General features: G+C 41.2%; 1 protein-coding gene across 1 annotated transcript in view; it reads right to left on the minus strand.

Annotated features, from left to right (window-relative positions):
• Positions 1-15,760, minus strand: part of abcb6b (ATP binding cassette subfamily B member 6 (LAN blood group) b) — a gene marked incomplete at both ends in the record, with an annotated part of 199,859 nt that overhangs the window by 85,134 nt on the left and 98,965 nt on the right. The window contains 2 exons of the mRNA XM_084314055.1: positions 14,756-14,850; positions 15,583-15,710. Coding sequence (XP_084170181.1) covers positions 14,756-14,850; positions 15,583-15,710 — 223 coding nt within the window. The remainder of the gene's footprint in view (positions 1-14,755; positions 14,851-15,582; positions 15,711-15,760) is intronic.

Raw genomic sequence — 15,760 nt, forward strand, 5'->3', positions numbered from 1 at the left:
AAACAGAACCCAGCTGACGTCATCACCCGGGGGATGCCCCTGGATGACCTCACCCGTCGCAATGTCTACAGTGACGGCCCCGCATTCCTAAGACTCCCGGAAGGACAGTGGCCCATGCCTATCCCGAGGGAAGCAAGTCCAGAGGAGGTGGAAAATAAGAAGTCTGTGTTCTGTGGATTGAGCACCGTAGCCTCCACCGACCCTAACATAGACGATTGCACGACCATAGAGAGTGCACAACAAAGAACATTCCTGCGGTACCACCCGGAGTGCAAGTCCCCCGCTGATATGTCAGCAGCTAACTACGAGGAAGCAGAATTGCTTCTACTGCAGCGAGCCCAGAGAGACTCGTTCCCCGATGAATTGGCCTGTCTACAGGGAGGAAAGCCCGTCCCATCCGACAGCAGATTAATTCATCTGGCCCCCGAGAGCGACGCTCATACCCCCATCAGAGTGGGTGGTCGCCTACGCAGAGCCCCCAATCTACCGGATGACATTAAATACCCGATCGTATTGAACAGCCGACACAAGGTCACAGAGCTGATTATAAAGAAATACGATGAGGATGTACATCACGCAGGAGCAGAAAGAGTCTTCGCGGAAATCAGACGTCGTTACTGGATCCTACAAGGAAGAGAGGCGGTACGACGCTTCCAGCGAACATGTCTAGACTGCCGCAAGTGGCGCGCGCAGCCCAGCATACCAAGGATGGCTGACCTTCCTCCATGTCGCCTCCGAATCGGTGACAAGCCATTCCACTCAACGGGTATGGACTGCTTTGGCCCGCTGCACATAAAGAAAGGAAGAGGAACCGAGAAGCGGTGGGGTATTGTATTCAAATGCATGACCACCAGAGCGATACACATCGAGCTTCTCCCGACCATGAGCACAGACTCATTCCTTATGGCCTTCCGTAGATTCACATCACGGAAAGGAAGACCGTCTACCCTATTGTCCGATCATGGGACAAACTTCAAAGGCGGCGAAAGAGAGCTGAGAGAGAGCTTCCAAGCTATGGGCCCAGAACTTAAGACCCACCTCGCTCCAGCACAGGTTGATTTCCAATTCAACCCCCCAAACGCACCCCACTTCGGTGGCACTTGGGAACGAGAAGTCCGCTCCATAAAGACAGCCCTGTACGCAGTACTTGGGGCCCAGACTGTGGCGGAAGAAGTCCTAATGACAGTCCTCACGGAGATTGAGGGAGTACTTAACTCGAAGCCCCTCGGATATGTCTCCAGTGATGTGGCGGATATCGACCCAGTTACCCCCAACACACTCCTGATGGGGCGGCTAGATCCTGCATTACCCCAGACAATGTACCGGCCTGAAGAAGCGAACGGCCGACGAATGTGGAGGTACAGCCAAGTATTAGCCGACAAGTTTTGGAGCAGTTTCCTACTGCACTACCTACCGTCTCTACAGACCCGCCAGAAGTGGGTAAAGGAGAGAGACAATTTGACAGAAGGAACAGTCGTCATGATTATTGATCAATCACTGCCCAGAGCTATGTGGCCGGCCGGCCGCGTAAGCAAAGTGATCACCGGTGCCGACGGCAAGGTCCGAGCAGCTGAAGTGCTCGTCCAGGGTCGCACTTACACCCATCCCGTGGCGAGGCTCATAGAACTGCCTCGACTCCCAGACACAATCGATGATGACCATGACCCTATAACCCTATGACTTTGTGAAGTTGACTGACCCCTACAGCAAACCCTTATGTGTAAATAGACAACGCGATTAATCTGTCTCTGTTTAACTGATTAGGTCTGGGACCAATCAGGGGGTGGCTGTTGTGAAGGGCCAGATTAAACCGAATATATATATTTATTTATATATATATATTTAATTGTATTTGTATATTCTCTAATATTCCCTGATATCCCTTGTATATTCCTTGTACAATATGCATTGAATATCCATTCTAGCCTACTGAACATCCCATAATAGTCTCCATTCTACTATTGGTCGAGACCTTGGTGCCAGGCTGCCATACCCCTCAGACCCAGTTCAAACGTACCGCTCCACATGTACGAACAAGTCCTAGTTCCGCGTAGGAATCTGACTACCGCACCACTAATGGGACTATTTGTTCATAGTGCGTATATATACTGCGCTACTAAAGTAGGACTTTCTTTTCAGTCCAGTTTCTTACCCTCCAATAGAGTCACAGACGTAAAGCCTCCCCGCGACGCCACGTGTGGGAGTAAGGCCAAGTTCGCCTACCATCGGTATTGAGACATCGTGTATATTAATATTTGAATAGTCATATTTGGCACTATATCGTCGAGTTGGACGTAGTCTATTAAGCTAATAATAGTCTGTTAATATATAGTGCTTCGTGCGGTGAGAATACTACCGTAGTCAGTACCCCATCGTTTCGGGCAGAGAACTGGCTGCTTATCCAGGGTGGTTGACCCCACGTGAAGCTGCACCCGAGGAGCCCCAGAGCCGACGAGCGAGTGGACCTGTATACCGGATTATTCTACCGACGACAGCCCGCCTTCCCAGGCACGGATTATGCTTGGTATACTTTGATTATTCCATGGATAAAGACCCCCGACACTGCCGTGTGTTGGAACCCCCCCCCCCCCTGGAGAGGACGCAAGGTGAGGAGACGCTCTGCAAGACGAGGTCGCTTCACGTCTCTCCTCCGTGGACCGGAGAACGCCGGCCCACAAAGAGTCCACCTGCTTTCATCTGTGGTCCAAGGATCGCCGGCGCATTGAACGGCACTACAGTGGGTTCACCTGGGATACCCTTGGCCGGATGAGGCAGCCGGATTCTACCCCCCCCCCCCTCCTACTCCTGTCGGCTTACAAGCGACCGGATTAACCCCCCCTAGTGTGTCCAGTATATAATCATTAAAGTATCATTGCTGTTATTCCTTAAACTATTCCAGGTCGTATATGTACCACCTGCGCCTTCAGAGATTGGACATTCTCTATTGATATACCGACGAATACTCTTGCCATAAAAGTGCATACTAATTCCATTCATAAATGTGATTGATTTGATTAAGTGCTTGCTCTACACACCATCGCTGTGTAGAAATAAAGACCTATTTCTAATTCGTACATTTGTGTTGGATCCGTTTCATCTACGTGACAGTGTTCATCATAATATATTTATGCCGTGTACTGGGTGGCCGAATATTAAGTACAAAGGTAGTGGTAGTAAGTATCATATCTAGTAATACAGTCAGGGAATTGTACCCCTCAGTTACAGTTATTGATGGGGCGTTGTGAATGGCTGGGTCCTGGTCCCACAGGACCAGGACCGGGGGAAGTGTTACACCTTTTTACTGTAAGGTTTCTAATGTCACTGAGGGAGGGTACTGCTTGCGGGGGGAACTAAGTTATTTAATTACAATTCAGTCACTAGGTGTGGGAGGGTTAAAGGAGTAATTGGGGGAAGTGAGAGCGAGTTGGGGAGTACAGCTGACTGCCCTGGAAGGGAGAGGAAGACCAGAGTACCAGACCAGGTTGGTAAATCCCGGGCCCCATTCACTCCCACTGCCGGCCTCCAGTTGACGCTCCAGACCCAAAGACGAAGGTGCAGTCAGACGGAGCTCTACTGTGTCTCGCTACCCAGTGGCTGTGCACACCCGTTCCCACGAAGCAGGGATAATCCACCCTGCTACATATATCATAAACAAAATCTATATCATAAACAAAACAAAACAAAATTACCAGAAACTTGATATATAACATATAACATGCCCTTAGTTTATAGGGTTAATTGAGCCCCTTTACATATTTAATTAAATAGTTTCAAATTATACATTGAGCATCCTTGAGAAACATACCTCTTGTTTAGAAACAACAAACAACAACTTTATTAAACCAGAAATAATAATGTAGGTATAAGGAGGTTAGAGGAAACAGGTTAAAACGTTTTCTTCGTTCATTCCTCTAGGTTCGATGCAATTGAACAGGATGACATCATACCGAGGGGCCTGCGCATCACCAAGGAACCCACGCTGGGAAGAGAATCACCAGAATTTTGTGATAAATGGTGTTCAATCCTAGATAAATGTTCTATGGATCTACTACTTTTAATCATTGATAATGAAGGCTCTGAATTAGCCAAGGTCAGAGCGGAGCTTTCCTCGTCAGAGGACGAAATTAAAACTATTTTACCTCCTGACCAACTGACCGAACTGCTCGAGTCAGTGAACCAGAAACTTGATAAATACAAACACGACATCGAGCTGCACAAGAGAGCCAAGAGGAGAAAAGACGAGCAAGACTATGCAGCGAATATGGTGTACCCATGGCTCCAACATCCTCCTTCCAGGAACCACAGGCTGAATTGGCAGCCCAGAGACAGGCAACGGCATACTGACTCTTCCTCCACAGCAGTGAGCTCAGACGAGGCGCCCACCCAGGGCAGATACCCCCTCCGAAGCCAGTCTATTTTTCGCGACGAGCAGGACGCTCCGCTTCCTCCCCGACCGGAGAGAGAACCCACAGGAAGATGAGGCGGAGCCAGAGAAAGAAACCCACGGTTCCGGAGATAAGCATTACATCCAATATTGTCAACATTTCTGATGCACTATTGAGCGACCCGCACCACAATATCCTTTCCAAAGTTTTATCGTTTGTCCCGGCTCGTAAGGTGGACTCTTTTACTACCAAGGTAGAGCTATTTAAGTTTTTTAGAAACATTAAGTTAAAAGCATTTTATGCCAGAGGGTTTGATAAGAGAACTCAATATGTTGCTAACGAAAATGTGCCTACAAATGATGATGTCGATGTTGATGCTAGGCCTGTAACAGAGCCAGACACCTCCCTTTTTCCTAAAAGAAAAGTATTTAAACCCCGTAGCCTGTTTACTCCCCATCTCAACCCTCCCTCAGTTGAAACTTTCTGCAGATTGGTACAAAATGATGTCCTTAATTTATGTGAGACCAGTCACAAAGCCCAGTATTACTCCCCCCAACAGAAGTGCTAGTTAATTTAGCCGACCTAGTTCTAACTAGGAATTATTTTAGATTCCAAGATAAATATTACTTGCAAAACAGAGTCCTCAGCATGGGCTCCCCAGCCGCTGTGAACCTAGCCAACCTTTATATGTCCAAATATGAAGTAGATCATATTTTTAATAATACAAATTAGTCAAATCCTATATGCGCTATATTGACGATTTGTTTTTTATTTGGTCTGGTTCATCATCTGATCTTTTTGCCTTCCTTGAGTACCTGAACACCTGTAGAGAAACGATAAAGTTTACATTGAAGTTTGATATGCATAATTTACCTTTCCTCGATGTTCTGATCAAGAAAGCCCCTAATTGCATCTCATTACACACAGAGGTTTTTAAAAAGGAGACAGACCGTAACTCGTTCTTGCATTATTCCAGTTATCACACCCCAGCCTTGAAGAATAGTCTACCTTGTAGTTAAATCCTTCGTTATAAGAGAATATGTGACACGGATGACAGATTTAATGCACAAGCAGAGGTTCTCCGTGGCAGTTTCCACGACAGAGGCTACAGTGCCGATTTGACACTCAAAGCCCTGAACAAAACCAAACATATCGATAGGGCCACGTTGTTCACCCCCAGAAAGAAAGAAGATAAAACAGACAAAGTATCTTATGTGTCTACTTACAGTCCTATCACGAGAGACACACAGAGTATTGTCAATAAATATTGGCATATTCTGCAGTCCGGCCCTCTTATAGGGGCAGCATTTCAACATTCGCCTAATTATTTTTACAAGAGACAAGCGAATCTATCTAATCTCCTAGTCAAAACTGACTTGCCCTTAAAGAAACCTTCTCATTTTATGTCTAATATCCCAGATGGTAATTTTCCCTGCCAAGCCTGTGTACAGTGCCAAGGCATGATTAAAGGTAAATTTTTCACACACCCTAAAACGGGGAAAAATATACCCGTTAAAGGACGAATTATGTGCAATTCGTCTAATCTGGTGTATTTGCTAAAATGTCCTTGTAATCTTTCTTATGTGGGCAAAACAACCAGAGCCTTTAAATCAAGAATCAGTGAACATAAATGTGCTGTGAGAAATTCAGATGTCAAGTCGTCGGTAGCTCGACATTTCTCCAAGTGTAAACATACTGTCAACGATCTCAAATATATGGGACTAGAGTTAGTACTCAGGCCTGCGAGAGGTGGAGACAGACACAAGTTGCTGTTGCAACGTGAATATTATTATATCCACCTGTTCAATTGCATCGAACCTAGAGGAATGAACGAAGATAACGTTTTAACCTGTTTCCTCTAACCTCCTTATACCTACATTATTATTTCTGGTTTAATAAAGTTGTTGTTTGTTGTTTCTAAACAAGAGGTATGTTTCTCAAGGATGCTCAATGTATAATTTGAAACTATTTAATTAAATATGTAAAGGGACTCAATTAGCCCTAGAAACTAAGGGCATGTTATATGTTATATATCAAGTTTCTGGTCATTTTGTTTTGTTTTGTTTATGATATAGATTTTGTTTATGATATAGATATGTTTTTGATATAGATATATTTATATATATGTATAATTTGTGGATTTATGATTGGACTCTACTTTGATAGGTCATTTCTTTGGTCACAATGCACAGGCACACCTGCGTCGTAATGTAATTTCCTGCCGTGTCATGTAATTACCTGCCAGGTGTATATAACTACCATCTTGAATGTATTTCCATTGCTAGCCATATCACTGAAGAAGGACATAGTTCCGAAACATGTCTGTTTCCAATTCAGGCTGCCATTAAAAACATTGAACCTGAGAGTGCTGGGCCCTGTTTCTTGTACCTGGTTCAACTAAGTCGATCAAGATGTCATTATCCAGCTTCAGTTAACCCGATGTTCGAAGCCGGGATTTTCCTGTTCCTCGAAGGTGGATTCAGTCTCGTTAACTCAAGCCAGACTTGCGACTCAGGCTAAATGCGCGTGGCCGCTTCAGGCGAAAATCCAGCACGTATCGATGGCAGAGATCCTGATTCTCTAACGGCATTGATTGATTAATTGATTTAAAACTTTATTGACAGATTGCAATACGGCTCAATCGCCTCGCCGACAAGTTAAATGCGTTATCTATAGGCTAATTTTAAGTCCCTCATTACCTCAATCAATCAGATTATATTTCTTTAAACTTGCCTGCTGGATTGAATAATCAAATGAGATCTTGCTAGCGAAAATAATTAGTTAAACTTATACAGAATTACGATACGGCTCTCTTACCCATTGATTGATGTATAGTCGAACTTTAACTTATCTCCAATGTGGTCTAACGGGTTGTTGTTTTGACTATCACGCAGACGACCGGGGTTCGAGACCCTAGTCTTTTCCTTCTTTTTGCAATATAGGAATAATTCAATTTGGTGCACGTTGAGAGCTATATAAAGAATGACATCCTCAATGCATGTAGATTTATAATATTTTAACTTAAAACCAGGCTACTTTGGCGTATAATCATTAATATTATATTCAAAAAAATCATATTGGAAACACCGGGTTTTGAACCCCGGTCGCTGTCCGCGCGGCACCCTGGAGTAGTTGGCCTTAACGTCCATTCACTCGTGTGTCTTAACAACGATCCTTCCCTTAACTTCCATCCACTCCCTGTTTACAAAACCATGTATTATTTTGGCCACTAGTGGCGCTGTTGCGAGTTTGTGGATGGCTGCTGCGCCGCTGTATCCACATTTAGGAGAAGAAGAACAGAAGAAGAGATCCGTTTGGCAGAGCTGGAGAAAGTAGCGTTTTTTATTCAACCTGTTAAAGTTTGAAGGTGAGTTTAAACTACTAAATAAGATCCGATTCCTAAACACTGTCACAACAGCAGTCATATTGTATATTTTCAACAATACGTTTGTTTACCAATAGGTTATTTGGTTTGTGTTGCCGCTGTTTAAAGAGACTCCAATTGAATTGATTTACCGAGTGACTGAGTTCGTTTTTTCTCAAATGTAAACTACAGTATAAGATCCAACAATGTCACAACAGCAGTCATATTGTATATTTTCAACAATACGTTTGTTTACCAATAGGTTAAACTGTTTTTTAGCGTTTGTGTTGGCAGTTTCAACAGTTGGATGTACTCTGTGAAGCTGACTGAGTCGTGTTTTGTTTCTGATCTATCTATCTCTATCTATCTGCTATGCTTTTATTTTTTACTCCGTTTATTTGATCAGGGACAGTGCATATCAATCAACGGTTATACATTTATAAATGAATACAAATTAAAAACTGTAAATATGGCAACATTAGCAGGGTTGCTAGTTTTCAGTTGTAGTCCCTGGGCCAGATGGTTAAAGCCCAACCTCCAGGTTAAACCCTACTGATCAATTATGGGTAGTTTACATCATTGGTATATAATTATATATATATCTGTACATATCTCTTACCTACTCTTACTAGTTACACTGCTGGTCAGAATGACTTAGTTACTACCATAGTGTCTTTATACCTGTATCACTGTACATATTAATACTACAACTCTGTACATACATGTAGTACTCATAGTACTAATTTATATATGTTATACCCAGTTTAACCACCTGTACAGTGTATATTACTATTTCACGTTACTGCTACATAGTCACTCTGGTTGGATGCCAAACCTCTTTTAGTTGTACTGTACTTGTGCTGCATGATGACAATACATTACAATCTGCACTGAATTAGTCACAGAATGTTTTGGGACTAGAAGGTTTACAGGGTTAACCGTCTGTCGTGTGGCAGTGAAAGGGTTAACCTTCTGTGTATTGTTGAAGGTTTAGTCCACATTGTTTATTGAACAAAAATACAACATGAAGGTTGGCCTTTAAGCCAGAAACAATAGTACTGTTACGTGACATACGATATGCAAATATACAGTAAGGAACCTGACGCAAACTTTGCCATCACAACCATTGAACTATTATAATAGTTAGGATCTATGGGTAACAGTACTGTATATTTGCATATCGTATATGTCACAAATGTAACAGTACTATATACCTGTATGTCATGTATGTCCCTATGTCATAAATGTCATGATGTCATGTATGTTGTGTGTGTCATAAATGTCACTATGAATTGAAAATAGGGGACCCTGATGTAAACAAGACAAACGTCTTTCTCTGCTCTGCATCCCCTTAACAATTGTGTGTATTGAGCCGTACTGTATTGTACCCATTCTGCAATCTGTTAAATAAAGTTTTCATTCATTCATTCAGTGAGATGCTGGAGAAGCAGCAGCAGCAGCAACAACAACAGCGGCGCCGGCTCCCCAAGAGGACACACACCTGCCTCGCCTGTGGTCAGCCAAAGTCCCGGTTCCTCAGAGATGGCTCCACCATCCACTTTTTTTTTTATCAGACTGGAGCGGTGAGATACTGTACTTCTACTGCTCCACTAAGGTCTTCCAGACCTATGCAGCAGAAGGACTCACCAATCCCAGGATGCCATTCCAGGACTTTGTTGAGACAGAGTTTTTTCAGAGGGAGTTGGAGGCCTGGAGGGATGTCTTTATTCTCCTTTATTTTATATATCAGAGGATTTTATAGTATGTCTGCACTTTATGTGCTCATTTCATCATTCATGTATTTTACATTCTACTAAAACTGAATCAAACCATAAACAAGGTGGCCCTAAAGGATGTTAGATCCTAATGTGAAAAACTGTGATTTTATATGTCTGCTCATTTGACTTATTTCTACTTTTATCTTTACGCCCCACTATCTGCTGGGTGCATACTATAACCTTATCATGTTTTGTAACAGATTACAGAAGCATATTGGAACGTGAGGTTCTGATATGAATTGATTAATATATCTGCATTATTTTATCCCACTTTATGCTTTGCTCTTGCTGCTTGTTTTACACTGATTTTATGTTTTATTTCTTACTGATGTAAAGCACTTTGAACTGCAATCCCCTGTATGAAAGGTGCTATACAAATAAAGTTATTATTATTATTACTGAGACACAGTTCTTTCAGATAGTTTTTAAACCAGCTCAAAGCCGTTTTTCCAAGACCTATATGCAGCCAAGCCTCTGCAGTAATGCGTGATCCACAGAGTCAAACGCTTTAGACAGATCAACAAACAATGCTGCACAGTGTTTTTTCTTGTCTAGTGCTTCAATTATGTCATTTGAGACTAGCATAGTCGCTGAAGTACTATGGATCTGAAGCCTGACTGAGACTTGTTAAGAATATTATGGTCAGCTAGAAACTCTTTCAGTTTGTTTACAAGAGATTCAAAGACTTTGGCCATTACAGACAATCTGGAAATAGGGCGATAATTATTTAGGTCAGAGGGGTCTCCGCCCTTTAACAAGGGGAGAACCATGGCCGACTTCCATGAGCTAGGTAATTCACCAGATATGATATGAACATTTCCTGATGACGCTGCCATTTTAGCTCTAATTAAGAATGACAGTGACCTAGCTGACTATTATTTGGAAATCCAGTGGTTTGTAAACTGGTGCGACAATAACTGTCTGGTTTTAAATGTTAAGAAGACTGAGGAGATGGTGTTTGACCCCAGAGGTGTTGGGGACCACAGGCCTGCATAAATTAAGAAACATGATTTAAGTTGACAAAAACCTCTGCCGCTACAATCTAATGATAATCTAAATATGTGCAACAAGGAGAGACGGGGACAGAATTAATGAATGAAAACTTTATTTAACAGATTGCAGAATGGGTACAATACAGTACGGCTCAATACACAAAATGTTTAAGGGGATGCAGACCAGAGAAAGACTTTTGTCTTGTTTACATCAGGGTCTGCCATTTTCAATTCATAGTGACATTTATGACATACATGACATTTATGACAGGGACATACATGACATACAGGTATATAGTACTGTTACATTTGTGACATACGATATGCAAATATACAGTAAGGAACCTGACGCAAACTTTGCCATCACAACCATTGAACTATTATAATAGCTTTACTATTATAATCTAAATCTGTGCAATATTCATGTTTATTTAGTGATATTCATGTTTATTGATTCAACATAGCTGTTTATCTTTGATAATGTATGACAGACTTTTGCCCCGACCGGGATTCGAACACGGCTGCACGAGAGCAGTTCAGCTCCTTGGACAGCGTGACAAATGCACCCCATTTCATTGGCTGTCAGTTTGTTACACCTATACACGGCTGGCCCTCCCGTGGCAGGCTTGAGCACTACCGCTGCACCACTGTGCCAGATGGGATAAATTCATTGTTTATACATTAATGAACGAGAGACCCATGTTTAGAATATCCTTTGTTTTGAATGAAGTTTATCACTTTATCCTCATTCATTAATGTGACGTCAACGGCTCATTCAATTTCTCAAATCCGTCAAACAGCACATCTCATCAGACATCTTAATCCCAGTTACAATTAAAATAACCACATAATGTGTACATCGCACGAGCGAGCGCCACGGTATATATAACGTGCATTATTTAGGACAAAGTGAATTTAGTATCAGCATTTTGGGTCTATTTTACATTTCAAAAGCCCCCTCTGGAAGAATGGAGCACAAAAACGTAATTCAGAATGGTATAATGCAGATCGTAGACTGTGGGAATAGTTTCAGGAAACGGGCTGTCACTTCTTTGCGGGGGCGTGGCGATGGTCAGGCTAACTTGAACTTAAACTCTGCTTTCGACCAGGCTCAAACTTTTGGATCTGTTGTCATGGTGATTTGGAAAATCCACGTACAGGGAATCGGAAAGTCCGGCTAACTCAGTTATCCAGTTAAAGTTATCCGGCTAACTCAGTTATCCAGGTACAAGGAACGGGGCCTGGTCCGGCTACCCTGCTTTTGATATACTCAACTTTATGGGATTACAGCACCCAGTGTCAGAACTTGAGAGCGCGGTCTAACTTGACTATAGTTATCTAGAAGAAAGCACAAACATAATTTCTGTTAGGCCAGTACAGCTCTTGTGTGCATTAATCTCTTCAAATAAGGGACAATAATAGGAGAAGTAATATTTCTGTTGCACACAACAAAAACCATATTACATTATGCATTACTGAATAGAAAGTCTCAGTCAGAAACAGTCACTTTGCACAGGGTTACAATGTGTTGCACACATATATAATCAATATTAGGGTAATGTGGGGTAAAACGCCCATACTTGTCAGGTAATATAATAGGTAATATAACCAGTGTTGTGCTAGTTACTGAAAAATAGTAACTCAGTTACTTTACTAGTTACTTCATTTCAAAGTAACTTCGTTACTGTACTAGTTACTTACACCCAAAAGTAATGAGTTACTGTGAAAAGTAACTATTTAGTTATTTAAAAAAAAAAAAAAATAAAAAAGATTGCTCCCGAGTCCCATGCCCATGAAGGAACAGCCTTGATGTCGCCGGAGCGTTTCATTATAACCATTATAATTCAAGGGTACTACGATTATGCGTGCACCTCATGGTACCAAAGCACCTCAAAGGCGCTTAAAACAAAATTACAAACATCACAAAACAAACTGGTCAGACTACTACTTGACCTGAACCCCAGAACCCACCTCACCCCTGCCCACTTTGACAACCTAGGATGGCTTAGAGTAGACGACAGAGTACAGCAACTTGCAATGGGCCTGGTCTACAAGATACACTATACGACCGGGGTACCCATGTACATGTCAAAATACTTCCCAAAGGTCAGTGAATACCACAACCACTACACCAGAGGAAGCTCAACAAATCATGTAAAACCCAGATTCGGCTCAAACAAGGGACTAAACACGTTTCGCAATTATGCCACAACAATGTGGAACGCCCTACCCAAAGCTAGGGGTAACAGTACTGTATATTTGAATACCGTTTGTCACAAATGTATCAGTACTAAATACCTATATGTCCCTATGCCATAAATGTCATGTATGTTGTGTATGTCATAAATGTCTATATGAATTGAAAATGGGGGACCCTGATGGAAACAAGACAAACGTCTTTCTCAGGTCTGCATCCCCTTAACAATTGTATGTATTGAGCCGTACTGTATTGTACCCATTCTGCAATCTGTTAAATAAAGTTTTCATTCATTCATTCATTCACCATCTTGCAAGTTGCAACGTTGTTTAAGATATCAATCAAAGCATTGCAACGTTAGAATAGTTAGGATATCAATTGTGCATGAAAGGAATATATTTATATTGTTTGATTAGTATTATGAGATTCCCTGGCAGATTTCGTACAGTCAAAATCCGTTGATCACCTTGAGTTTCAGTAAACACATTGCACTCACCAAAGTCTGCGGTGGTCGAGATGTAGTAGCGTTAGTCCAGTTGACTCCAGCAGCGCCTCAAACATGTTCTTTATCTCGTTTCCATGTTGTATATTAATTAGCTCTCCAAGTAGTTGCTAAATGGTTTGTTAGTTCGTTTCGTTTTGTTTTGTTTACAATAGAGAGGGTCTATTTCTTTCCGTAGCCGCATTTCTGGTTTGCGCATTTCTGATTGGCCAGTGGCCACTGACTGGTCAGAGAACGTCAGAGAGCGTCAGAGAACGTCAGTCAGTGGCCAATCAGAAATGCGAAAACCAGAAATGCGGCTACGGAAAGAAATAGACGCTCTCTATTGTAAACAAAACAAACTCAGGCGAAATCAAACGGAGTTAGGAGGATGCTCGCTATGAATCTACATAAAAAGAACGCAGTAACGAACTAACAAACCATTTAGTAACGGTAACAGCGTTACTGAATTTAAAAAGTAATGCGTTAGAGTACTAGAACGGCAAAAAGTAACTTAGTTACTGTAACGCGTTACTTTTTAAATTCAGTAAAAAAATTTAAAACACTGAACACGTGGGGCTAATCTAAAGGACTGGACACGGACGCGTTAAACAGCAATCAATTAATTTAATATAACAGTCCGGTTCTGTGTTTGTTTGTGTCTGTAGATTGTTGGTGAACAACTAACTTTAGGTTAGTTTAACGCGTCCATGTCCAGTCCTTTAGATTAGCCCCACCGTTCATTGTAAACAATGATGCATGTATAGGTACTGTGTGTTGTTGTAGCCACCGGGTAAATCGCGATTTTTTATTGGTTTGTCATGACAAACCAATTACATAATCCAACATATGTGTAAAGGCACAACATATTCCAGTTAACGGTATATTTTTTAAATGATTCGTTGCGGCGTAATCAATACTTCCATTTGTATAAATTGCGTTAAGGGGGAGCTTAGTATTCCTGCCTCTGAGGAGCTTGTCGCGGCTCATGCGCATGCGCGCGCTCGGCCAATCAGAGCAACGCGGAAGGGCATGTTGGTTGCCGAAAGTATTCACGCAGCGTTGTTTTTTTCCGTAGCCGCATTTTGCGGAGACACTCTCTGATTGGCCACTGACTGACGCTCTCTGATTGGCCACTGACATGTGCGCCCAATCACGTGACGAGCTGTGTCTTTGCCCATTTCCGGGTCTAACAGCCTGCAAACTACCTAACGCCTAGTTTATCACTGGTTAAGCTTAGGCGACTCTTTCGAAGTTGGTTAAGGTTAGAGTTTGGAATCAGGGCTGGTGTTCTATCGCCCTGCTCTAAGACAAACTCTAACCTTAACCAACTTCGAAAGAGTGCCTAAGCTTAACCGGTGTAGAAACAGGCGTCACACAATTGGTCACACTCAAAACGTCCACAAGAGGGAAAAACACAATGACCAAACCAAGTTTGTATAGAACATGACAGTAATATAATAGCTATAACAGTATAATAGAATAGTATGTCACCTGTTATAACAGTGTAATATACTATCTATAACAGTGTATTATAATAGTATTATCAGTATATCACCTGTGTGCCACCACTATGGTGGTTCTGTTGTGACAGACTTTAGCCAGCGAGGCCTGGATGTTTCTCTCAGTCTGGGTGTCCAGCGATGATGTAGCCTGCAACAGAAAACATGATTATTATTATTATTAATAATAATAATAATAATAATAATAATAATAATAATAATATAATAATAATAATAATAATAATAATAATAATAATAATAATAATAATAATATAATAATAATAATAATAATAATAATAATAATAATAATAATAATAATAATAATAATAATAATAATAATAATAATAATAATAATAATAATAATAATAATATAATAATATAATAATAATAATAATAATAATAATAATAATAATAATAATAATAATAATAATAATAATAATAATAATAATAATAATAATAATAATAATAATAATAATAATAATAATAATAATAATAATAATAATAATAATAATAATAATAATAATAATAATAATAATAATGATAATAATGATGACCATAATAATAATAATAATAGTTTATTATTTATTATTATAAACATGTGAGAAATCGTGGTCTGTCTCAGTGTATCTCTCTCTCTCTCTCTCTTCTCTCTCTCTCTCTCTCTCTCTCTCTCTCTCTCTCTCTCTGTCTCTTAAGTTTGAGTCATTCGCATATTATGCTTTAGACATCTCTCTCTCTCTCTTTCTCTCTCTCACTCTCTCTCTCTTTCTCTCTCTCTCTCTCTCTCTCTCTCTCTCTCTCTCTCTCTCTCTCTCTCTCTCTCTCTCTCTCTCTCTCTCTCTCTCTCTCTCTCTCTCTCTCTCTCTCTCTCTCTCTCTCTCACCTCGTCCAGCAGGATGATTTGAGGGTCTTTAAGGATGGTCCTAGCTATGGCCACTCTCTGCTTCTCTCCTCCACTCAGCTTCAGACCTCTTTCTCCAACCTCTGTATCATAACCTGTTGAGAAATCATCTTCATCGTTATCATCATCATCAACACACACACACACACACACACACACA

The sequence above is a fragment of the Notolepis coatsorum genome (assembly GCF_963971535.1).
Source record: "Notolepis coatsorum genome assembly, chromosome: 5".
Classification (NCBI taxonomy): domain Eukaryota; kingdom Metazoa; phylum Chordata; class Actinopteri; order Aulopiformes; family Paralepididae; genus Notolepis; species Notolepis coatsorum.